Source organism: Rhea pennata, chromosome 10, assembly GCF_028389875.1.
Source record: "Rhea pennata isolate bPtePen1 chromosome 10, bPtePen1.pri, whole genome shotgun sequence".
NCBI classification, from domain to species: Eukaryota; Metazoa; Chordata; class Aves; order Rheiformes; family Rheidae; genus Rhea; species Rhea pennata.
Genome location: NC_084672.1, coordinates 20,842,631 through 20,868,256, shown reverse-complemented (window position 1 = coordinate 20,868,256; position 25,626 = coordinate 20,842,631). Strand labels below are relative to the sequence as shown.

Sequence of the window (25,626 nt, the reverse complement as noted above, 5' to 3'; positions counted from 1 at the left end):
TAATGAAGCAGATCGTCTATCCCCATCACTGCTATCTGACACCAGTGGCTTTTCCTCAAAGTACCACTACCATTTAGAAGCCTCTGGGGAAAAAAAATAAGGATAAAATACACTCTGCAATGAAAGCCACTGAGACACACTCTGAGCAGAAAGGTTGTTCAAAGCACAAGTTCTAAGATCAAGCTACTGCCCCCTAAACACTTCTAAAAATAAGAGCAATGATGGGGGCTACGCTGCTCTGACACCGGCCCATGACACTGCTGCAATGCAAGTTTGCACGAAAAGGGCGCAGCCCTAGCATCACGCTGCAGAGCACGAAGAAAGGAAGCTGGAGTGCACACAGCAAAGGCCGTATATGATGTGTTTCTGAAAGCAGACTGGCAGTGCGTGGGGGAAAAACTCCCTGATGAAACTGTAGCCTTCCCAGGGAAATCCCCCCTAGGGATTGCCGTACAAGCGCTGGCATTTCCAATCTCTCTGGCCCCGACCAGCTGAATTTCACCATCACCAAATTCTCTACCAGACCTGACTTCTCCTCCTCCTCCTCAGCAGTCTGCGCAGAAGTCACTTCTCACTTACAAATTCACGTATTAAGGCCCACGTGTGATTCCTCAGCTGTGCTTCTTCCTGGGCTGGCGCAAGACGACCCAAGCAGGATTGCGCTGCCTCTGCCTTGCTGGCACAGAAAGATCTCTCTCCCCTTCCCTCCAGCAACATGGAAAAGTCTGTACCAATAGAAAACATGAGGAGCCAGCTGGCACTTTCCAGGAGGCTTCTCCTGCTTTTCGGACAAAGGCGGACTGCCACAACAGGGCAAGCTGCAGTGCTCATGCGCCCTTTCCGTTCACGCAGATCTCCGCTCCCCACAGAAGCTGGAGGGCTGCGAAAGCACCCGTGCTGCAGCAAACTGTCCAAGTTAGCCTGCAGAGAAAGCACAGAGCAACAGACCCGGCCTGGCTCTAAGTAAGAAACCTGCCTGAGATGGGGACCACCCTGTCAAAGAAAATCCTGGGACACAGAACAACCTCCGCTATCAGCGGACGTTGCTAGGATAGAAAATCAAAATCCTTAAATAACAACACGCTGGATGGGTCTGGTCCTCGCTTTCACCCTGCAAGAGCACCGCCCGCTGGCTCGAGCAAGGCTGAGATGCAAGGTGTCTGCACGGCACAGCTGATGGGTTTTGGCACAGGATGGCCTGGGTGACCTCTGAATTCTCTTTTCAACCTTGTTCTTTGTGAATGAGGATCTGCAAATCCACATCAGACCAAACGTATGACAGTCAGCTTGGAGAAAACAGACAGAAACTTCGGTCTGTCTCTATAAAAGAAGGGCCCAATTCTTGAATCTAGAAAAACTAAGACCAAGGCTGCCATCAAAGCAATAAATCTCAGGGTAAACAACATGGAACAGAGGAATGATTTAACCTAAAGGATTCACAAATGAACTGTTATAAAATGGCAACAAGCAAGGGATCACTGGGATTGCGATTAGGGAAAGGCTTCTAACAATTTAGGAAAGTAAGATGTTGGAGCAGGCTTCTGATGGCAGCAGAGGCCAAAATATCTCAGTGCCTTCACGTGGTGCATGATCAGTTTATGCAAGGGGTTATTATGAAAGGGACTGCATGCTCGGACAGTGGAAACCGTCCAAGTTCTGGGTTCTGGTTCTTTACACCTCCGTGCATTAATGATGGGAGAGGACTTGAACCTCACACATGTGACTATAATGTTTGCCACTTCTGGAAGCAAAACAAGTTTCTACCCCTCCTGTTCAGTGAATATGAAATTCAAAAGCTTAATTACATCCATATTTATGTAAGTGTTGCTTTAGGATTAATTCCTATGATTCCTGCCTGGATGATCACCATGAAGCGTGGACCAGGCACCTACAGAGAAGCCAAATCCTTGCCTCTCCGTGGGTTCATGGTGTTTAACTAGGAAATGGTTATATCTTAAGTGCGCTCTGCTTCCAAGAGTAGGCTTCAAAGTAGATACTTTTCAACACTTTAAAATAACTATAAACTATCTTCTATCTATTGCTCTGCAGTAACATAGCTCTCTTCAGAGCACTATCAGATGGCCACCGAAGGAACTGGTATAGAGCTGAAGAACCCAAAGTCTTCAACTAGCTCTGCCTTGCAAGCAGCAGCTGACAAAATCCATGCCAGTGCCTTCTCAGGCATCTTATGAATAATCTTAATAGAAGCCCTTTGAAGCTCCAGAATTTTTCATATTCCCCTCCCAACATCCCATTTTCTTCACTTACAAAACAGTGGGTACCTGTGGGCAAAGCAAACTTTACTTTTCTCTACATACGATCACAAATTGTAGCAGTACCCCAAAGCAAACCACTTGCTGTCAACCCTGTAAAAATGGAAATTCGACTCAGAATAGTTAAAACAATTCTTCTGTGATGGAAAGTAACAGAGCTGGGATCCAGTCCTTGCTCAAATGAATATAAGGGTGGCATATTAATATTAAACTATGACAGAACTGTAGAATTTCAAAAACTGAAGTGATATATGCAGGAAAATGTGGAATTTCCATGAGGGACTATAATTCATATATTGTGGGAGAGATTAATGAATAATAAATTTTCAGAGGAAGTATTAATGGTTACATGGGGCATTGTGAACCTGGCATTCCCAAAAGCCTGCAACTTTGTATCCTAAACCCTAAAAATGATTTGTGCAGGAACAGAAAACAGTAGATGTTACTCTGACCATGACCAGTTACATAGGCAAGAATTCAGCAAGAGAAAAGAACTCCCTTTGTAATTTAGAGATGAGCAGATAGGATAATTGTTGCCATTATGCCATCAAACCATCTCCGGGCAGAAGAAAGGAGACAGCACTTAGGAGCTTTCCCTTGCTCTTAGTGATAGGCTGACCACAATGGTCCTGAAAATCATTAGCGGTGCGGTGTTCCCAGGCAGCAGCTTTCAGCCGCGGCTCCTTACAAACCAGCCGAGCCTCACCGGCCGCTTTACAGTCTGGGAGTGGCATCATCGTGCATGCGGCACTGGAGAAACTGAGGCAGGGACGCTTCGCCAAGCGCTCGCGGCGCAGCCACTGTCACAGCTTTGCCCTAGGTTTTTTTAGCTCCCTGAGTCCTGCCCTTCTCCGGAGGCCAGCATCTTTCCTGGTGTCAGTAAGGGAGGGCACCCCTCAACCCACACACCGACGCCTGTGTTTTAGCCGCCACGTTCGTCCACTCGAAAAAAATTAAAGGGGAAAATTTCCCTGCATCTCTTTGCCAAATCAAGCTAGAAAATACTATATACCTAAACATTTTCCACAGGTTATTTCTACGGTGCTAGGATTCTCTCATTAAGCTAATTCTGGGGACACTGGCTCGTTATTTAGAGAATTAGCACAGGACGGACCTGGCAGTTCAGACACAGAGGAAGGTCAGAGAGAGATCTGCAGAAAGGAAAGCAGGTTGAAAATATGTCCTGAAAGCTACTGAACCTGTCAGCACATACAGCCTCCTCGCACTGCCGGCCACATTGCGCTTCTCTGCCATCCCCTGCCAGACTCCTCGAGGTGCTGGGTGTACCTGACTTATGCCGGGATTACCTGAATAATTTTACTGAACACGGTAATAAATGGTTGTGCAAAATCCAGGGTAAACACCAGAGTGCAAGCTGGAGCTGCCTCTGAGGAGCTTTAACTTATGCACTATCCCATAAAACTCCCAGGTAGGGAAATGAGTAAAAAGTCTGAATGTCTTTTTATTCCATAACTCCCTCGTGGTAAAGTATTCTGCACTGAATGTTTCCATTGTCCACTATAGACGGGGGAAATGAGATTAGCTTGGGATGGAATATCTCATTTTCTCCTGCATTATGTTCTCTAGCCAACTCAAGCTTGTTGGTTTGGCAGCATTCAGGGCTCTCCAAAGACAGTGAGTTTTTGAAGGCTAACAAAGTTAAGTTTGGCACAAACACATATCAGTCCATGCCATACCCTATCCCCAGGTGTTGCAGATAGGGCTAATATTCTGCCAGAGTATTGGAGAACAACCTACCAGCGCCTGTTCTGCTTAACAGCTGAACTGTAGCTTTTAACACTATTATCAATCTGGTCCCTTATTTCTCCTCAAAATAGCCTTTGTAAGAGGCAACCTCAGATATTTTTCAAAGCTCACAAATGCCACGTGACACACAGTGATTAACTGCAATCATCACTGGGGTCTTTAAAGAGGAAAAACACAGCTAAGAGAAAGTGGATGCAAAGCAACTCCTAATGTAGTCTGACCCAGAGGGTAATTTGCAATGCGTAACCCTTGGCCCCAAAAGCCAGGGGATAAAACACTGGAGACTTATATTTCCAGGCAAAGCAAGGCTATGCAAAATCCTGAAGATAGCATGGCCGATGTAACCACAGCACGTGACATGGGGAGGACACAGAAATGACTCACAGGGCTGTCTCACGCGTCCTGCTTTGCGGCGCCAGGTCCCACAAGCATTTTGTATGCACAAGCAGGTGGGGAGTCGTAACACTGGGAGAGCCTACAGAACCCAGCCAGCCTGGCAGAACGGATGGCACCTGGAAGACGAAGACCTGCTCCTCTTCTGCCTCAGACACCACAGCCAGTTTTTGCTCAGATATGTATTGGTGAAAGTAGCCACGGCACAAATGAAGAAATTCTGGCAGCACGCCAAAGCAATAACGGAGAAAGCTGCTGCCGCAACAGCAAGCACATTACTGGGAGCACAAGGTAGTGCTTGAAGAGCTGGAGAATAGAGACCTAGATGAGGTGGGGAGGGACAAGCGGCAGGCAGGGCTGGCCCATGCTTTTTCTGTCCCTTTTCAAGCTCTTAGCTAAGGTTTTGATGGACACTACAGCTTATGTAGAAGCAAGCTGTGAGCCAGCATTGCTGGTGCAGGATTCAAAGCCTGGTGATGATGGGTGGGGTGGCTTATTACTTCTTTCCTCTGCAAAATAATCCAGGAAATTGGATGCAAACTCCTCTGCCTCAATAGACCATTAATGGGATTGCCAACCAAAGCACTGAATGTTAATGCTGGGCTCATTTTTTTTATACAATCTTAACTTGGTGCCTTTGTTGCTAGTCCACTACGACAGTAGGCTACCATGATAGCAGTTCCTTGCTATGAGACCATAGGATATTCCTTCTGTCTGACTCCTGCTTCATTCAACATACAGAACAATAGTGAAAACAGAGTTACCTAAATTTAGCTGACGAAGACAAGCGCTCAAAACCACACATCTACAAAGGGTTTTTTATGTAATACATGATACAATTTAGAAAAAATATTTCCCCTTGTATTTTCAGTTTATTTCTGGGAATCAGTAAATAATTCTAGACTCTCGGCACGACTGTTGAAATATAAGTGCACATTATCTAAAGTATTGCATTTGTTTTGTTATTTTCTGGATTTTTTTTTTTCAGTGACAAGCATGAATCTCTCTAATTACATAACCAAATGGAATGTGGAAATCAATCCTGAAGACTGTGTGTCCACTCTGTTGTTCATCTGGCCAGCATTTTACAAGAAGAAATGAATAACGGGTACTTGTGTTAACCTGGAAGTTTGAATGAATAAGACAGTAAAATTTTTAGACCAATCTCCACAGCACTGTAATTTCAGCAAGCTTCCTTAGAATGTGCACAGCACTCTCCAGTTCCAAATGCAACCCTCAAAGAACACATGCATAAATTATAATGCATCTACTGGGGAAGCCTCTGAAATCCCACAAAAAGGGGGAAATCCATTTTAGGGAGAATGCAGTCTCTTTATCCTACGATTCTATGATTCTTCCACTGTCTGCTTTTAATTAGAATTTCAAACCAGGAATAATTAATGGCTAAGTTGTGATCAGCATTTAGTCATTATTAAAAAGAAAAAACAAAACCAATTTCTACATGATTTCATTACTGTGAGAAGCATGGAGAGGATAATCATTTGAAAAAACGTGGGCACCACTTTTTATTAAACCTTTGGTTAAATACTTCTGTGCCTTTAATTCAATGGAGTTTGGCCAAAAGAAAGCTATCACAAGAACCTCTAATTCAAATATATTCACATACTGCTCATCCACTAAAATAATCCAGCAAAGATGTCTGAGAAAGACTAACACGCCACTGTGGAGGAAAGCAAGTGAGAGGAAGTAATCCAGACTGTTCTCTTCTCCAGAGCACCGTGTTCCCCATCAGGGAGATCAGGTCCATCCTGCCTCCAGTGAGGGCGATCAGGGCACAAAGAGCAACAACCTTTTCAATAATCCTTTCGGTCTAGCATTCAGGTAAATTTACCTACATTCTAGGTAAATACAGCTGTTAGTATTTCTCTGATGCAGACATGCCTGCCCAACAGACAGCTGGCAGCCCGGCGGTACCCACAGGTCTGCTGCTCACCTCCGGCATGTGACCTCAGCATCCAAAGCAGGAGCTGCCCATGTTGTGCAGCGCTCCATTGCTGGCACCAGAGCTCCTCACATCCTGCATTGCCCCTTTGCTGGCCCTGGAGCTGCCCATGCCTGATCACCGCTGGGCTGCCCGGCACTGGCAGCTTTCAGGCTGCACCTGCAACCTGGTGAGAGCACAACCACCAGGTGAGGTTCAAAACTGATGCATGGGCAGCCACACAAACCTGGTGGGCCAGCTAGGGTGCAGGGTGGTGAGCAGGATGGCTGAGACCCATCAAAACAAAGACAGTCCTTTACTCATCAAACTCCTATTTCCAGGAGCAGTCATGAGCTGACCCTCGGTGGCACAAAAGCATGGAGACAACCAGCCCAGATACAGTTCTAGGTTGTGTAGCTTTCCATCTCTTCCCCTTACCATACCCCTTGCTTTTTCTTCTGTTAGCCCAACACTGATATTCACAAAATATCACATAGCTCACACACAGGAGATGCAGGTTTCTATGGATTCATGTCTGCAATTACATATCCATGCTCATAACATACATACATGTACTTGAGTACCTCCCAGTAGACGTAAGACTCTTCACTTGGCCAAAAACTGGCCACATTAATTCCTGACGTAACTTTGCTGACATAGGGTGTACAGAAGAGGCTAATCTGGTCTAATACGTTTAACTGGATACTATTAAAACCAGTATGAAAACAATGCAATACTATAAATATCACTGATTGAGTTATGAACTGGGTTCCTGTGCTGACACAGTAGTAGCTATGAGCCACGATATCAATTCAGAACTACCCTGGTGCTCTCTAAATCACAGAAACGCAAGTGGCCAAAGTCTGAAACTGGTTTTCAATGTTCTTCTCAATTCCCTTGCTTTTACCTCTGTATGATTGTTTTTTGCCAATTCACACTTGCTGCTGCTTCTTCAGGGTTTGATGGATATAATTGTGAGGACAGAGGGGAGGTACTGCACACTTATTTTCTGCCACAACCACTCTATTGGCTCTGGTCAGAATCTGTTCACAAACATAACAGCTCCTGCCACTCTGAAGGAGACATAACTTCCTTGCAAAAATGTGAAAATGCAATCTCTAGGGAAAGGAATCAGTTCACTGGTAGAGTGAAAGTATTTAGCAGATTCATTTACTCCACCTAAGGGAGTAGTTGTGCCAGCAGGTAGCAGCACGTGGGGGCAGCACTCACCTCGTGGTGGTCGTAACTCGGTGATGTTCTCAGTTGCTTCATCATCCGAATCTTCAGACGCCACCACCTTGTACCTGTTGCTGCTCTGCTTGTTCAGGAGATGGGGGACTTGCAGCGCAGCCTCTCGCTCTGCAGCCAGGTCTAAGTCTTGCTGGGCAAGGTGGGCCCTCAGCTGCCTGATTTCAAACTAGAGGGAAAAACAACAACATACACTGATGTGATATAAATGTGGCTGGAATTTTGTATTCTAGAGTTGTGCCCTATTACCCCATTAAACTGCTGCAGGTCTGAGTGAAGACCTGTGAGAGCAAAGATGTGGTTGAGCTGGGATGTAAGTCCAAGCTGCTAATGCTCTCCTAGAGCTTATAAGAGCTGGTCTATTCTTCACATTGTCTAAAAATAGTGATTGCCTTGTGCTGGTCATCTATTTAGCACACTTCTGCATTCTGCAGATGTGCTTTTGGATGATTTCTGACAAAAGCTGCTCAATTGTATGAAAATTTTATAGATCACTCTTAACAGGCATATAGGTTCTTGCAACACATCCCTAATCAGCCAGACTTTGTACAGAGGATTTCCATGGAGGTAGAATCTCGGAGCAATGCCCAAGATTGCTTCCCCACTGCACAGGGCAGGGCAAGGGATACTGCAGTTCCTTTCCACCCCATGCAGGAAATCCTGGGGCAGGATGCCGTTTTTCTGGCACAAACATGTGAGCCAGGACAACTAATGCCCTGCTGCAGCAGTGGGGGGGATCAGCCTCACGACTGCTGTTATAAAATAAATGCTGACAAAAAGGCAGAAGGGGACCAGCGACAACCTAACTGAGAGATAGAGCATTTTCTCCTGTGTTTGAGAGCCACAGATCTTCCATAACACAAGGAGGAAGATCCTTTCCTGGAGAGGCCAGAGGGACCCTCTAAACCCTTCTATAAGCACTATGAAATCCCAGCACTGGGGCTGGGTAGCAGAGGGTTTCTCCTTTTCAAACGCTTTTTAAGATCTGTAGTACAGCGATGACCAAGTCGTGTCTAATTATAGACTCTGAAGGGGAAAGGAAATGAGGCAAGTAATAGGCTACAACATTTAAAATTTAGCACTGCTGGGCCTCCCATAGTTGAAGGCCAGCGAAGCCGTGGCTGAGCGCAGTGCCACGGCATGCCGCGGTGCGCCTGTCACTCCGCGTTTGCAGCAGAGCCGGAATTCGCACCGTGGCGCTTGAAAGCTGGTGCGTAACAGCATGTAGGCTAAATGACTCTGCTTCTGGCCTTCGCCGCTCGGATGCTGACTCAAATCTATCTTGCTGTCAGCTCCGGAAGGTCGCCTGCGGACCTCGCTCGCTCCGCACGTGACCCAGCGCAATGTCAGGCGCCCTGCAGAGCACCAGCGATGCCTCCGAGCCACGCTAGCGGGAAAAGCAAGATGCAGTTCCTGGGGGTTTTAGAAAGGAAAAAAAAAAAGAGAGAGAAAAGAAAAAGCAAGAGGTTCCAGTTTGCTCTATCTGGAGACTGACATCTGCCTTCCAGAGCATAAGGCAAAGGAGCTTACAGGAACTGGAAGGCTCACTGCCAGACTGAAATCTAGAGAGCAAAAGGGCAGTTTAACCTCTCTGGGTCACTTTCAAACCACCAACTAAACAGAGATTTAATACAACACACAGCTTGTTCTCTCAAAATCTGCGGACGTGCTTCGGCAGCTGTGGACAGTCATGTATGAACACCCACAGCTCAAAAGCAAAGGTACCAGCCATGGCAGCCGCCAGAGTCAAGTACCATCAGCAAACGTCAAACACAGCCCTGCCCCTCGATCTCTTCACTGAAACCTCCAGGGCAGGCCCCAGCTGGTGCTTTTTGTGTTTCCCGGTGTGCTAGGAAGGAGCAGGCAGCTGGGAGTACGAACTCCCCTCCCCGCCACCCTGCGCGTCCTGAGCCGTCAGGTGCTCATGCCATTGTAGAGGTGACCGTACGAACATACCACTCCGCAGTCAAAGGGCTGTCCACAGACTGATGTTACAACACAGAGCATTTCAGTGCTTAATTTTCACTCTTAAAAAGAAAATGCCAAAAATCTCATATTTCATCTTAAAAACAAGAAAGATTCCTTTTCAGACATCCCTTTGGTTTGAAGGAAGAAATACACTCAAGAACAACAGTAAAAAATTAACTTGGAGATTTTTCAAAAGATATTGCTTAATCACACATACTTGCCTAGCTCAAATTATAAGGCAGTAAGAATTTGGCATTGTTACTGTCCTTGTACATCTTGCATTTCATCCTTCAACAACATTTCCATGTATTAGAAAAAAAGTATTGCCCCTGTCATGCTTAATTCTGGCCTAGAGACAGGATCTGATTTTGGAAGAAAAGGAAAAAAAAAAAAAAAAAAAAAAGGGGGGGGAAAAAAAAAAAGCAAGAAAGCAGGTAGAAAGCAAATAGATAAAACTATTTAAAAGTGAGCTCAGCAAAACAATATCATCATGTTGTACTTCTGCATCACACCCAATTTAAGCATCTTAAGCATTTACAGAGATTGGCTGACCCTTTCAATGACCAAAGGCTTGAAGAGGCTTGCTGCATTTTACAGATGCGAAGAAAGAAGCACATAAGCAAAAACCTTCCTGCCACACTGAACATTTCATTGCAAAAATGAGGGGAGAAATAGGATGCTTATTTGAGTGCTCCAATCAATAAAGGAAGGGTTCCAAATGCTTTGAATCCACAGATATTGTCAATGCTTAACACTTCTATGCACAGTCACCATCCAGCTTTTAACAGATGAGTTCATAAATTTTATTGTTTAATAAGACTCTGCCAACAAGCTACAAACTACTCAGCCTGGCTTGCTGGACCCAGCAGCAATATGCAGACTGTCATCTTGTGTCACTGCACTAGACAACCGCATTTAGTCCAAATAAATCTTTATAAAATAAATAAGAAAAATTACTACCTTAGTTGAAGCACAACGACACAGGCCACAGGTAAAACTGGAACCACACAGAAAGTGACACCACAGTGACCCAGGTGACCAGTTACTACTTCTGATAACGCCAACAGCAGAAGAGGGCTTTGCTGCCATCTCACGTTTAAAGGACAGAAATACATGCCAAACCACAGCACCAGAGGAAGCACCTGCTTCTGAAGATCTCACAAATAAAACGTCCTAGAAGAAACTGAAACCTAGCCCTGATGTCCTGGCTCAAGCAACGCTTCCCTCATCTACTGTCCAAGTATGAAAGGCATACGCAGGGCTTGAAACTTCTAAGTGATACGTGAACACATTTTTATTGCTTGCTGTGAACACAATCCATATGTCTGTCCTATTTTCAGCTCACACCCTCGAGCGAGTTCAGCTGCTCTGAAATCCAGAGCTCCAGAGGAGACTGTCAAGAGCAAACTGGAGGACTGAACCCCTAGGCAGGGCAGGGCAGGGCAGCCCAGCACCCGACACGTCGGCATCGCGCACAAGGTGAACAACAGCGCGCAGAGACATGCTGGAAGATCATAGCAGAAACACTGCTGCTGCCGCCTATGGCACCACACAGCTGCAGCTGGTTAACGTGGGCTCTCCCTTCCATCCTTCCTTTATTCTGGATGGTCCCGCCATTCTCTTCCAGGCCCCACTCATATTTGTCCCGAAGACTTTGTAGTCATTAAAGTGGTTGGAAAGAGGGAAGTAAATACTGCCATGTGTGTAACTACAACTTTCTCATGGACAGAGAGAGTTCATTGCATTAATGGTGTTTGTGACAGTCCCATATTTGCAAATATTACTGATGCAAAGTAACCTGTACAACTTGTCTGTAGAGATGCAGAAATATAACACCATTACAGATGCAGAACATAAGACAGAGTCAAAACCCAACTCAATATACTGCTTAAGAATGCAAATCAAACTTTCTTAACCTAAATTAGTATGTGTGAAAACGGACTGGAGGGTTTATCATAAAAAAAATTTTTTTTTTAAGATTTAGAAAAATGAAAGGACATCCATTAACTTTTATAGAAAAACTTAAAAAGGAAATACACATTCTCCTAAACCTTTTAGCTCATGAAAGGCATACACCTAACTCTGGAGATTGGTTTGCAATTAATACTTAAAAATTAGACCAAGATATTTTAGAAGTTGGAGTACAGTTTTGGCAACTAAAAGCAACCCACTAACAACAAAGGTTAGGTTAAATAGAAGTGGGTGTTCCTTATGGGTATAATTCAATGACAGACTGCATGAGCAAATTATGTTGCAGGTGCTTATATCTCCTGAACATTATATTGAACACTGACCTCAGGCAGTTCTAATGTGTAAAAGAGCTAATGAGATTGCTCTGACTGCATGTCACATACTCTAGGGCATGCTAAATAAATCAGTAAAAGGTATAAAATATAACGTTCTTTTTAAGTAAAAATTCTGGGCCAAATTAAAGACATGAAATTTCTATTTGCAGGCAGGAGCTGATGCAGCTATCTGAAGGTAGACCTGGGACTCCTGAATATGGGAGTACTGCAAGAGACCTCTACTGAGAAAATCATGTTTCATATTTTCAGACAAATCATTTTTCCTTCACCCTACAAGGGCTTATGTGTTTAATAAATGCGTAACATGGGAAAAAAAATAAAACACAAAAATTTATATGCATGCTTTGATTTGTTTTAAAATAAGACTTGTTCATAGGTATCAGCTCTGCACTAAGAACCATGTAAACCCCACAGAGAGCCAGTGGGGAAGTAAAGGAAGTAAGTGGAAGTTAACTTGCTTAGAGCAAGGAGACTGACATAAACTAATTGTTGACTTATGACGATTACAAACTGAGCCCTGGTCTATTTGAGACCACTACTGAAGTTATTTACCATGACACTTATGATATTCATTATCCTTAGTTACACATACTCTGGTAGCTTCTGGTAGGTCCCTAACACAGTATGCAATGAAAATAATACATCTGAAAATACAGATATCACAAAATAATTTAGGTAGGAAGGGATCTCTGAGGGTCACCTCAACTCCTTGTTCAAAGCAAGATCACTTAGCTTAGATTGCTCACGATCCGTCAAGTTTTGAACGTCTCCATGATTGGAGATACCACATCATCTCTGGCAACCTGTTCTAGTGGCAGATCATCCTAATGGTGAAAAAGTTTTTCTTATACTTAATAGAAATTCCTGTTCCAGCTTGTGTCCACTGCTTCTTTTTCTGTCACTGTGCATCTCTGAGAAGAGGCTGGCTCCAGCTCCTCTGCACCTCCCATGATGGAGCTGAAGTTGGCAATAAGATTCCCCCACTTTAACCTTCTCTCCACGAGGCCGAAGAAGCCCAGCTTCCTCAGCTTCTCCTACGCCATGTGCTCCAGCCCCAGTTATCTCAACAGCCTTTGCTGCACTTGCTTCAGTATGTCCAAGTCCCTCTTGTACGGGGGAGCCTGGGCAGGCCACAGCACTCCACACGCAGCCTCACAAGTGCTGGGCTACATTTTTCAAACCACAGCTTTGGAGTGTGCACAGGATTAAGTCATACATGATCTTTTCAAAGCTTGCAAAAGAAAAGCATGCTAAAATTGCAGTATGTTTCTCATGCTAATAATATGTTTATACATGTACTGCTAGAGAAGTGAGATTTTATATTTATAAGGGACAAGACACGCAAAGTAAAGGAACAGTACATGTGGCTAATGTGAAAATACCCTTACTACCAAGAAAAGGGAGTTACACAGTGTCTTGCACAAGAACAGTAACTAGATCGTCAGCATGGAGAGAAAGCTCATTGCTGGGAGACTTAAGCTCACTTAAGTGTTTTCAGATCTGTCGCATGTCCTCTTGTAACACACACTTAATGTTTTGGCATGAAACAAAACAAAGTTCTACAGGGCACCCCTGCGCGTTTCCTCACTTAAAAGAATGTCTTAGGTAATTATTTATAAGTAGGCAAAATGACAGAGACCTACACAGAGCTCTAGAGAGCATCCGACTTCACACGCCTGGATTTATAAAAAGCACCACCCATCCTATCTGATATTTCACAACATGTATACAAGACTCAAAAAGGGTCCGATTTAGCAGTAAATCATATAGTACTTCTCTTTAATGGTCTAGCAACAGCGTATGATTGACAGTTTCAGAGAGATCAATGAACATTTCAGAAAGAAGCTTACTCGTGCCTAATGCAATAGGAGCAATAACTTTGCTCAGTTCTATTAGGGCTGTCCATACAGTACGCCCTGCCCCAAAACTCATCTCCACTGGGATACAATCCAGTGTTTATTTCCATTAGTTCAGCCGTTGTTGGTAACAGTAAAAATCAGGAGATAGTTGCAAACTAATGATTTATAGACAGAATGAAACACAGGATGACCTTGGCTGCCTTCCAGTCACTAAGAAAATGACTACTAGTTAGAAATAAATTAAAATTATTGCAAAAGGATAACATAAGTTATTTCTCCGATAGGTAATTTTACCAGCTAAATAGCCCTGTCATTAAACTAGCAGCTGTTGTACAAATTATATTCCAAGATAGAAAAGAAATTACAGCTTTCATAGTTGTTCTGGTTTTGAGAATGATGAAAAACTTAATTCTGCAGGAGCTGACAGAAAAGGAGCTCTTGTGATAAGGCTGAATACATAGTCTTAAGCTGGATTGTAGGTAACTGAAGGACTCTCATGAAAGCAAAAGAAAAAAGATCATATGCTGATTTTCTATCAGAAATTCCTTTACAGCTGATTCCAGAAGAAAAAAATCCAATCTTCCCTGATTGGAATTTGCATTATTAAGGAAATTTTGGAATTTTCTTCATTTTGCAGTTTAATTTAAGCTATTTGGATAAAACAATACCATCAGGAATCTCCTCTTTTTATATTTTTGATTCCAGTGAGACTACTTTACCTCCGCAATTTTCAGAAATTCCTGTTATTGTGACTACTAATGTTTCTCATGTTTTGTAAAGTCTTGTACAGCCATCTCAGCCCTTGCAGTACGTTCTGCCTTGACTGCCCTAATGTTCTACTCCCATTTAATGACATCTCTCTTGGCCAGTGGAGAATAAAAGAACAGTAAACAATTCAGTGTCGGTGGGGTACTACAGAGACTAAAGTGGTGGTCCACGCAGCCATAATTCATAAAATAAATTCTGATTTTCATATGGTTAGCCAAAAATCAACATCTGGAAGGAGTTTTCATGTTTGCAAGAGTACATCTTCAATGTCATTCAGAAATGGAAACATGCTGTACACTTGCGATACCCTATCACTGGCCAAAAGAACATACGACTGACAAATGAAACATTAATTTAAAAAGCAAGACAAAAGGAGGTTGCATTTTTCTTCCTTTCAATTTTGTTTAGGGGGTAGACTCCACTTTTCCCACTTCTGTTTGCTGCACTGCTTGCTGCTACACAGGCCAAGATGCACAGGCAGACTCCTGCTTAGGCTGAAAGGAACAGCTCACGTTCTTCTCATTACAACAGGCTATATCATATATATTAAATCATCACAGAATAAAACTGAGGTAAGGGAACCTGTGTGAAGGATGGAGCAGAGGGGCTACTCAGAGTTCCCTCGTGAGTGGGAGGATGGGCATGAAGAGCTTTTTTTTCCAGGTTGGGTAGCACAGTCACCGGCCAAAGGCACTGGATGTCAAGACACTGGCCTGGCAGCTCTAGCCAACCTTATCCCCAAAACACTTTGTGCAGAAGAAATGTAGAGGGGCATCTGAAGGTAAACAAGGTTGGGGGCCCTGGGGAAGGCACTGCTCCTGGCTGCTCCGGGCTCATCCCAGGGATGAGGGCTAGTTCCCAAAACAGAGAGAGATGGGGCAGCAGTGACACAGGCGGATAATCACAGATGTCCTGGCCTCTCCCTTAGGCAGGCAACTGGGACCTGAGCAAAAAATGTCACAGGAAGTCCAGCTGGGTCATTTATAGGGAGAACGTGCTTGCTGGTACAGTGTAGCCAGACATTAGTCTTTGGCTACTTCTAGTCCTCTTCTTTGCTACCCTACCTTTTCACTGACTTTTCTCCCTGGCAAAAAAAAAAAAAAAAAAAAAAAAAAAAAAAAAAAACTGGTGGGTTTGCTTTCTTTTTCGTCCTACATACTCCTCATTCAGTCCTGCTTTTGCATGTCTTACCTTTGGCCAATAGAAGTATTTCTGCAACTGTGGAGTCAAACAGATTCCAGAAAAAATCCCCACAAAAACAGGAGAAGGTAGCTAGGCAGAAGAGAGAAATTCCTCCCCTCAGGGGCCATGATAAATTAGGTCAACTTAAACTGACCATAAAGTTACGTACATTCGACTATGTCTAAATCAATTACGAACAAGATACAACTCCACTCAACAAACCTACATGTGAAGAAATGCCAGACAAAGGTTGCATTTACAACTCCAGTTCTTCCACTTCGCACATATACACAAGGTTGACTCAAATCACAGTTTAATGCAGGGCATTGGTTGCTGCTCAAAAGTATACCTAAAAACTCAGCTGTGACAAGAAGGCTACTTGTCTGTAAAGTGCATCACTTACAAAACAGGAGGGTATAACACTTCTCAAAGAACTGGCCAATTTTTCCTCCTTTTTAAACTTGAAAAAACAGCTTAGTTTTTCCCAATACCTCTTCAGAAATCACAAATATTTTGTCTGAAACTTTTAAAATAATTTAATCTGGGGAAGATGCCAGGCATTGAGAATTTCAATCCCAATTGGTTGACACATGGCAAAGCAGCAAGGAATGAACACAAGATCTTAGACAAGGAAGCACTGAGCAATCTTTTTAACAGGAATGATTCCAACTCTGTCTATAATCAATAAATCAACACAAATCATGAGTGTGGCCACCAAGCAGGAGCCTTAGAACGAGGGAGCAGCTACAGCCCCACGGCTGGGAAGTAGGCAGCCATGGTGGGCTGCCCCGTTTTCTTGCTTGGTAGGTAGGGAGTGCTGGGCTGCCACAGCTGTACACCCAGGGGAGAGAAATCTGGCATGTACCTGAGGCATCAGGGCAAATCCTACGGGCAGAAGTGGTTCTGTGTGGTTCCCAGCTATCCCATCTGGCCATGCTACAGATGACACTGCACAGACACAGCAACCTGAAATCCCTCCCTGCTGGGACTCCAAAGTCGACAGCAGCCAGATGGCTGTGGGCAACCCTCAAAATCCACTCAAAAACACAGTCATCCACGCTCAAACTCCACGAATGAACAATCATTTAAAAGGTCGGGAAAGATGATCAAATGAAAAAGCAAAAGTCTGGCAGAATTTTAGACATTAAATACCATTAGGACAAATTTTTTCCACCAGATACTGTACACAATGTTAATGTGAATATTATAATGCTGACAACTTGTTCTTGACTGAATTATGAAACTATTAATTTACAAAGGAAAGATGCAGTACTTGTGTCAATGTCTTATGCTGCTAACGGCAGCAAATGAGGACATTTACCTCATATTAAACAGCTGAGACGTTTGTTTGGCAGGAACTCAGGACAGTAAAATAAGAGAGATTAGTATGCTGCCTTTTTTCTATAGTCCGTATTTTTCCATAGTTGATGACACTTGAAAGCTAGCAGGGAACCTGCTCTGTTTCCACAGATTTACTCAGCTACCAATGTAGTATTTCTTTGTGCTTGATATACAGCTGTGCTAGCCATCAGAGTTCAGATTAGGGCTAGCATGCTTCAACATTTTGTAAGCCAGGCACGCAGATAAGGAGACACAGGAACGGAGGGTGGCAAATGCTGCTTCTGAGCCCCATTTGGGAGAAAGAGTCCACCCTCACTCAAGACTGAGAAATAACAACACCAAAAAAATGTTTGGGGATGGAGAGAGTTACCTGGATGCATAATCTATTTCCTAAAAAATGAATGTTTCAGAATTTATGATTTTCTCATTAGGGCAAGAACAGTAGCACAATAGCAAGGGCTTATACACAAAGGACTGCAGTGGCACTCAAGAAATCTGCTCTGGTGTGCCTAGTGTTTGGTCAAATGATAAACCCTTTTCTGTAAAATGGGGTATATACCATTTCCAACCACGACAGAAGCATGATTCAATTAATATTATTGCACAGGTTATATGAAGAGGACTGCACTTTTGCCACTGAAGATACCTACATGTTTGGATGTAACTAATTTTTTGCAGGAGTCAAGTCTAAGGTTTAAAAATTTGTTATAGTTAATACGACAGACTGTCAAAAGCAGCAGTATAAAACGGCATGCGCTGCCAATGGGCCTTCTAAATTCATAACACAGACCTAAGGCACCTTACTGCCATCAGTAGTTCATTTGCTGAATCCTAGGTTGAGAACCAAGAGACTTGAGACTCAAATCCAAAAGCCATTTAGGGTCCTAAATCCTGATGGTTTAATAAATATTTTAAGTTCCTAGTTTAGCAATGGGCACCTAAATCCCTCCTTCAGATTACATGCCTGCTGGGCAGTTGGCCTGTTCTAGGATAAGTCACCTCTCCTCCTGTTTGCTCAAGTCCTTTAACTTTTTGTCTTATCAAGTCCTTCAGATTTAGAGCTCTTCTCATTTTGTATTTGAAAAGCACCTACCACAAGTGTGAAGAGGGCACTGATGCTAGAAAGGAACTCCAAGCTTTACTGAGACACCTCACTGTTATCCTTACAGTTGAAACAACAGAAATAAGTTACACAGGGTATCATTCTGTTGCAGTTTGATGGTTGCCTGAACGCTGCACTTAGCCTGAGCCTCATCATACGTGACTGGCTTCTACCTTAAAGCAAGTTACTCGTGAGCTCATTTTCATGAGACAACCTGTAATTCAGAACTCTTGGTTCATTGCAAACTGGTGGCTTTACATCTTCTTTTTAATGTAAATGTATTTCTCTGAGATATTTTAAGCTTCACTTTCCCTTATTTCAAGACTGAGTCACTGCACATTCGGGGGCCTGGGAAGAGTCTGAAATCTTGACTTGCTTCCAGCAACTAGAAGCTTCCGTTTGCAGCATTTTGAGTCTGCCAAAAGAGTCTCTGATCGACCTACAGGGAAGCTGCCTGCTGCATGTAAAGCAGGGGAACTTCACAGCAAACAGGAGTTTAGGCAACTCATTAGCTTTCAACTGCATATAGTTTTCCCAGGAATATTACCTTAATATAGCTGCAGTCTCCAAACGTGGCAATGATTTTTGCATGTTCTGAAATAGTAAGTCAAGCTCACTCAAGTACTCACTCAATAAATTAAATACTGGAAGCACTGCTTTTCTGTTCCTTGCACTTGTTTTTTTCACCTTAAAAACATGTGCACAGCAGCAGAGGGAGACAACTGCTGTTCGACAAAGACCCAGCTGATAATTTCCTGACTGCAGCTAGATACTTCCCTAACACTGAAACGTGTCACCTTGCAACAGAACTCCTAGTAATATTCCTCAAGCCCTAGCTTGTGGCAAAGTAGGTAAACCATTTCATTTGCCAGGACAAGCTATGTGTAACAAAAGAGATAACTGAACTTTACCCCTTGTTCTTGGCAGATCTGAGTTAGTCTTTCCAGCTGCTCATCTTGAATAACCTTTGCCTTCTCATATTGCTGAATCATCATCTCCATCTCCACTTTCACTGGAAGGACATAGGCTGGAAAACACAAATAAGCACTTAAAGTAACCCAGCTGTGATTTGTTTTTATCAGAGGGAATACCTTTACAGACCTTTGGGCCAGAAGGGATCTTCATAACAATCTAGTCCTATACTGCACAGGCCACAGAATTTCACCTCTTTCACTGACAGATAGAGAACTGTAGTATTTCTTCTAGAAACAGAATGAGAGTATTTCTTCTGGGAAAGGGCTTCTAACATGTACAATGTGAGTCATCATCAGGGTCTAGACCTTGTTTGCTCACATCTCGATTTGCCTGGCTGAGCTGAAATGCATTCTGCATGCCCTTCCCAGCTTCTGCTCTAATACAGATGTTTTCCCAATATTTATCACAGATTTCCTGAATTGCTGGGTTGGAGGATTTTCTGCTTGGAGTTGTGCCCATCCCCTTGAAACTTCAATAGTGTGACTCTCTTGGGAAAAGAATGATTCCAGAGCTCTAAGCATTTAATTCCTAGGCTTGGTTGCAGGAAGTATGTCCTTGATGGAAATAGCAGACTTAGAAGGAGATTTTAAAAACAAGAAGGCATTTCACTTCTATTGCTTTTCAAGAGGAGGTGGTTGCTATGGCCCAGTTTTCAACAGGTCTTCTGAATGCCTCTGGAAATTTTGTTCCAGTCTTAATTAAGACAAACTTAGATTATCAGCAAAATTGTTTTATGGCTACTCTAATTCTTGATGCTTTGTGAAGGTACACAAGATCCTGATCTTTGCTTGGACACTTCACTCAGAAGGCTATGATCTTTCCTCAACTCTGAATGCTGAGTGTCCTGGGCATCTACCCCAGAAATGACAACCCGACCCTGATCTTTCACACAGGAGCAAAGTGACTCTTCATTTACTCCTTTTCCACCTCTTATCCTCGCAATCTGAAATTTCTGAAAACATTATCACAAAGTAGCCTACACTACTATCCTTCATCATCTCTAAGGTTTGTTTTCCTTAAGTCCTTGCTTCCAGGCACAGTCATTGGTTCTGTTCTCTGCAGCCTTGACGTGCAGGGGTGCTTTCATCTCCCCTGGTGCCTCACCACAGAGGCCTGTGCAAAGCAGTACTGATGCACCATGTGAAACAGTACTTTGCAGCATGCTAGCTTCACAGAAAAGTACCTTCAGCAGAGAACCCTTCAAGAACTGTCAGAAGAACTCAGGAATCTGACAAAAAAAAATTGTATTACAGGCAAAAACTTGGAAAAAAAAGCACTAAGACAGAGCTACCTGGGGGGACATGGGGAGGGTGCAGCAGATATCAGAAAAGTAGATTAGAAGCAATTATTTTGCAGAACCCAGAATAATGCCTGCCAGCAAGACATGGGAAAAGGGGCAGGTCAGATGCATTTGTTTGACAGGATAGAGAATATCAAGATGCCTCACTAAAAATTAAGTCAATCAATTATAAATGTTCACAGGGGAACAACAGATACCATCATGAACTTGAGATCTACTCTCTTCCATGGGAGTCATAACTTGCTTCTGCTCAGAGCTTTAAAATGTAAGAGTAAGCAGAACAATAAAAACAGTGTTGACAAGTAATCTTACTAATTTTTCCGTATTTTTTAAACCTTTTCTTCCCCAGTCTGCCAGACAATTCTAACAGTCCCAATCTGAATCACCACTCACCATCAATGATCCTCTTCACTCTCCATATTCGTAGTGTGATAATAAGGCTGATAGCATCCCATGGGCTGCTGGGGCCATTCGCCACTGTTGAGGCCACCATTGGCGCCAAGGACAAGATTATGACAGCACCATCAAACACCTAGGGAGAAATCAGCTTTTTCAAACCTTTATTTATAAGTCCTGATCACAAGCCCAGCAATTCCTGCTTGCAGTCTTGAAGACTCTGATTTCCTCCAAAAGAAATGTAATATATATTTGAAAGGGGTAGGAGAGTGGCCAAGCCCCAGAAAGGCTGCATCCTTTTCAGGCAGCACAACAGAATCCCTTCGTGCTTCATCCAGATTTTACGAGGTGAGAGAGAAAATGTGGTGGGAGGGCAGGGAGACAGAAAGGCATTTGGATCTACTAGCCAAAATTGCCAAGTAGAGGTGATAGCGTAAATGCTATTACAACCAAAAGTTTTATTATCATTGGTATTTATTATCTGTTAGTTGGCATAATACCATCCCAAGAGACAATACAGTCCCTGCCATCTTTTTAAATTAAGAGATCAAGAAGACAAGTTGAAAGAGATGGAGCAAAGAGACTTGATGGCTCTTGGCCATATCCTGACTACTCAACGGGTGTGCAAACTGCTGTGCGTCGAGAAAGACTCCCTGCTCTCACCCTCAGTGGGCAGCTAAAATTTCAAGGATCCTGACTAAGAAGGATTCAGAAGCAGCTGTGTGATGTTAGTTGCATTGCAGATTGGGTCAGAAGAGGTAATTGTGCAAGGCGTAGGAGTAAAAATGTGTGCATAAACAGATTTCACAGCAAACCTGCAAGTGTCGTGTCTGTTCTACACTTGCCCAGTAGGGTAGAGTCGAGTCACACATTCTTGATCCTCCAGAGACTCTTGCCAGCTGCCAAAGACCACTGACTAATGGTTTGCACAGGGAGACAGCACATAGGTTTTCTATGCACCACACATTCAGAATTTTGCATAAGAACTCAATGTATCGAAAAGAAACACTTTAAACTGCCACCATAATTCCACACTATCAAACTAAATTATCTGGAACTGCTGCATTTTGATCAGTAATACAGTATCTCTATATCAATAACATGAGTTTCACTTCAGTTTTTAGCTAAGTCAAAATGTATTCAACTTTATTACAAAAATGTGTAATCATCTGAATTCACTTAAGCGCAGTGAAAAAACAAATTTCCTCCTGTTGCATCCTCTGCAGCATTAGCTTTTCAGATGATATCAAAAATGAGCCTTTATTTTTCTTGACCTTCAGATTTCTGCTTGGATTGAGATTACGTGTTATTTTTAATATGTGCATTTCCCTGTCTGTCTCTGGAACAATATGCACACTTTACCCCACTTTTAATTTGGGGTAAAAATTACAATTTTTTTCAGTTAGATTTAATTAAAATAATTCACAAGAAATTTGAGGGGTTGCCAAATTACTATTTTCTATCAGAAAACTGCAAAAAATTTTGCAACCAGTTCTAATTTCAATTTGATTATGGGAATGTGGTTACACAAGTCACACGACAATTTTTGCTCCTATTGCTCATTCTCTCAGGGTAGTACTGTTAACAGCTGGGCTAGCACAGCTCTAACAATAAAATTCATACACACATAGAGCAAAATCTGACAATTTTTTCCCTCAGAAATAAAATATTTCTATATATGGCTGAAACTTGCACTCTTTTGGAAGTCTTATAGGAAAAGGGACTACCACGTACAGCTATGTATACATGCATATGCCAAGAGGAATGTGCTTTCACCTCTGAGTATCAGCTAAAAGACACCTGTATTGCATCAAGTCTATAACAAAGCCACCCCAAGCAGTAATTAATATCCCTACTGTGTCTGCCTGGAAAACAATACAAAGAGTAGGAGTGCTTACCTCTATTTTGTTTTCAATATAATCCCATATGCCAAGGACTACAATTCTCAAAACAGTCTAGTAAAACAGATGAGAGAAAAAAGACAATAAATGTTATTGTAATCTAAGATAAATGTTTAATCTTTATTCTATTTTAATGATACTAAATTTTTTTGTCTTAACTAAGTGTTAAGTGTTTCTTCTAAATAATACAGAGGACTGAGAAACAGCCGTGCTTCTCTATTACAAAAGGAGGCACCGCTCTCCAACCACCATATTGACTCAGCAGAACTTCCCTAAACGAGTTCCGAGGTCCCACATTCATCAATCTTCCTATCCTCCTACAGCTTCTCTTCTAGAGTTGTGAGATTCAGATTACCAAACCCCCGCCAACCCTCAGGTCTGTATAAGATTTGGTCTCAGGCCCTCTCACAGGAGCTTGAATGGGGAGAGATTCCCTTTTCTTGACATCTTAGATATTCCAATGCTTCTTGTTTTCTAAGAAAAGGGGCACTATATATAGTATGTACCTAATAATGTATGAAGCTACTGATATTTCACCAAACTGAAGAGCAGAGGCTATTATTTTCTTTTTCCAGATTACAGGGCCGTTGCCTTATTATAAAATCCCAGAAAATATCTCCATGATATTTTCTCAGTAATCCTGCTCTATTAAGCGAAACAGCTATGAGTAGCACCAATAGCTAGGAAAGAGGAATAAAGAATGAACACAGAATGAACCAATGGTGAATTCCCATTAGAAAAAATCCAATGGCATCTTTCTCATTTTTTTTTTAAACCTGGCTTTAATACTTTCAGAAGATGCAATAAAAAAAAAAATCAACCAGCAAATTAATGATTGAAATTGAATTCACATAAAATCATAATCAGTAGGGATATTTTCTGCCCACAGCAACATCAAACTCAGATTTCAACACACATTACATGCATGAAGATCCTAACTCTGCAGTTGTATGCCTTGCAGAGAAAATCAAAACGCTACTTTCTCTGTTAAAGGACAGAACCGATAGAGAGCTCAGCAGACCTCTGCGTGAGGGGTGACCATGCCAAAAACTGTGCCGAAAAAGGTAAAAAAGGTATAAAGTGACTGTGATGAATATACACATCTCTTCATTACAAATACAAACATATTAAATCCCAACCAAAACCAAATTAATGCCAAACATCCTAATGCTAACTGCAGAATGGTACTGGATTTTTCCAAACAGTACTACTCATACGAATAGCTTTGAACCTCATGAGCTCAGTTGCCTCGCCTGGCCTGGGCTAACTATGCTGAGCTCAGTGTTGGCACTCCAAACTGAGTAGGAGCCCTTAATCTTGTTCCGCAGTGGGAGACCCTGCTCCAGGAGACACGAGGTTCAGAGCCTAGCATCATAGCATCAGCGCACAGGGAAGTGAACCAGCCAATGCTCAGGCAAAAAAGGCTTATGTGAAACATCAGCTAAGCCTGCCTGAAAAAGGGAGCTGCTAGCCAGAAGAGCAAACGCTCTTCCGTTTCCTCTACACAGAACGATATGAGACTAAGTAAATACCAGGAACTGGTTAGGCTGCTGGTCTTTGTATTCATGTATAAAGAACATTCTACAAGCATTTCATAAATGCAGCCCAGGAATAAAGAGTATTCTCAGGATTTCCTTATTAACCCATGTGCAGGGGGGCCTTGATAGGGAGGAGGAGATGCACAACATCAGCCTCTCTATGATCCCATTTTCACCAGCATGATGGGATGTGAGTGCATGGTGTAAGCGCACACGCTGCTGCAAAAGCAAGGTACTCCTACTTTAGGACAAAAGTAGTTGAGCTCCTCTGTAAGCACCTCTCATGCTCCCCATTGAGTACATGCACAAAATGCTTCTGCACAAGTTACTCTGGAACACACAAATTTAATTAGGTAAGTTAGCCTGGGGTCTACCACAGCAAGTCCACAGGCAGTCACTGGGACATGAATGAGGAAATGCAATATCTCCTTTAAAACTTGGGATGCTAACTTTCCCAGAAGTAACCCTGCCGACACCAGAGAAGTCTGTCTCATTTTTTTCTATACATAGACTACATTTGCGAAATACTAAGCCAATGAGCAACTAAAGGATGGCCAAATACTTTACGTATTCATGGAAACTGATGGTGAAAAACCTCCTTGCCTGGGGCAGACATGCACAAAGATTTTGTCTTTGAAATAATAAGGCACATCTGCCCAGAATAAAATAGAAACACTGGCTTACAATCTTAAAGAGTTGTTTTTTAGGGTGCATAAAAAGGTACTTTCCACCTTTTCAATTCCTCACTGCAGTGTTTAAATCAGACTGTACTACTGCCACATTAAAGGGTCTGAGAAGATCCAAGGGCTAGAAGCTAGTACCAATGTTTTCATTTTCAAGCTGCTGATGTGAATCAGCACAAGTCACTAATGACTGGAAGTCTACTTGGCAGACCTTTAATGCAGTAACGGTTCTCAGCACTACTTCTAGAAGACAGGTTTCTATGCCACAAAGAAATAATCAGCATCTTTGCTCACAGGTGGAGCAAACAGACTAGAGCAAGCTGGAGCACAAGGACTGAATGATCCCAGCAACTCCGCTGAGAGATGTAATCTTCCAAACAAATTCTGGGCACAACTGAGAGTTAGGCTTTTTTCTTAAAAAAAATAAAAATTTGTTCTGTAGGGGATGTCTTAAGGCTACGTGTTGCCGTTACCCACCAGCTTGTCACTGTGAGCAAAGCAAAGCATGTCACCACTGAAGCTACAAAGCCAGTGGCAGGAACCTTTGCCTTGGTGCCCAGCAAAAGCAGCATGGCAAGTAAGTCCACACTGCACGTATCCAAAAATACTGCTGCCCAGGAGACATCCAGGTACCCACTGGCAAGTCTGCACTAGTAGCAACATCAAACTAGGTTTAGCTTCCTC

At 42.8% G+C, this 25,626-nt stretch overlaps 1 protein-coding gene across 5 annotated transcripts in view; it reads right to left on the bottom strand.

Annotated features, from left to right (window-relative positions):
* The window catches only part of TMEM266 (transmembrane protein 266), an 87,344-nt gene that overhangs the window by 8,239 nt on the left and 53,479 nt on the right, over nt 1-25,626 (bottom strand). For 4 of the 5 annotated variants that reach the window (XM_062583568.1, XM_062583566.1, XM_062583567.1 and 1 more), the window contains 5 exons: nt 22,719-22,775; nt 21,636-21,719; nt 20,818-20,956; nt 19,061-19,176; nt 7,606-7,792 (listed from right to left, as the gene is read on the bottom strand). In XM_062583568.1, the coding sequence (XP_062439552.1) occupies nt 7,606-7,792; nt 19,061-19,176; nt 20,818-20,956; nt 21,636-21,719; nt 22,719-22,775 (583 nt within the window). The remainder of the gene's footprint in view (nt 1-7,605; nt 7,793-19,060; nt 19,177-20,817; nt 20,957-21,635; nt 21,720-22,718; nt 22,776-25,626) is intronic. The other variant, XM_062583569.1, reaches the window with a different exon arrangement.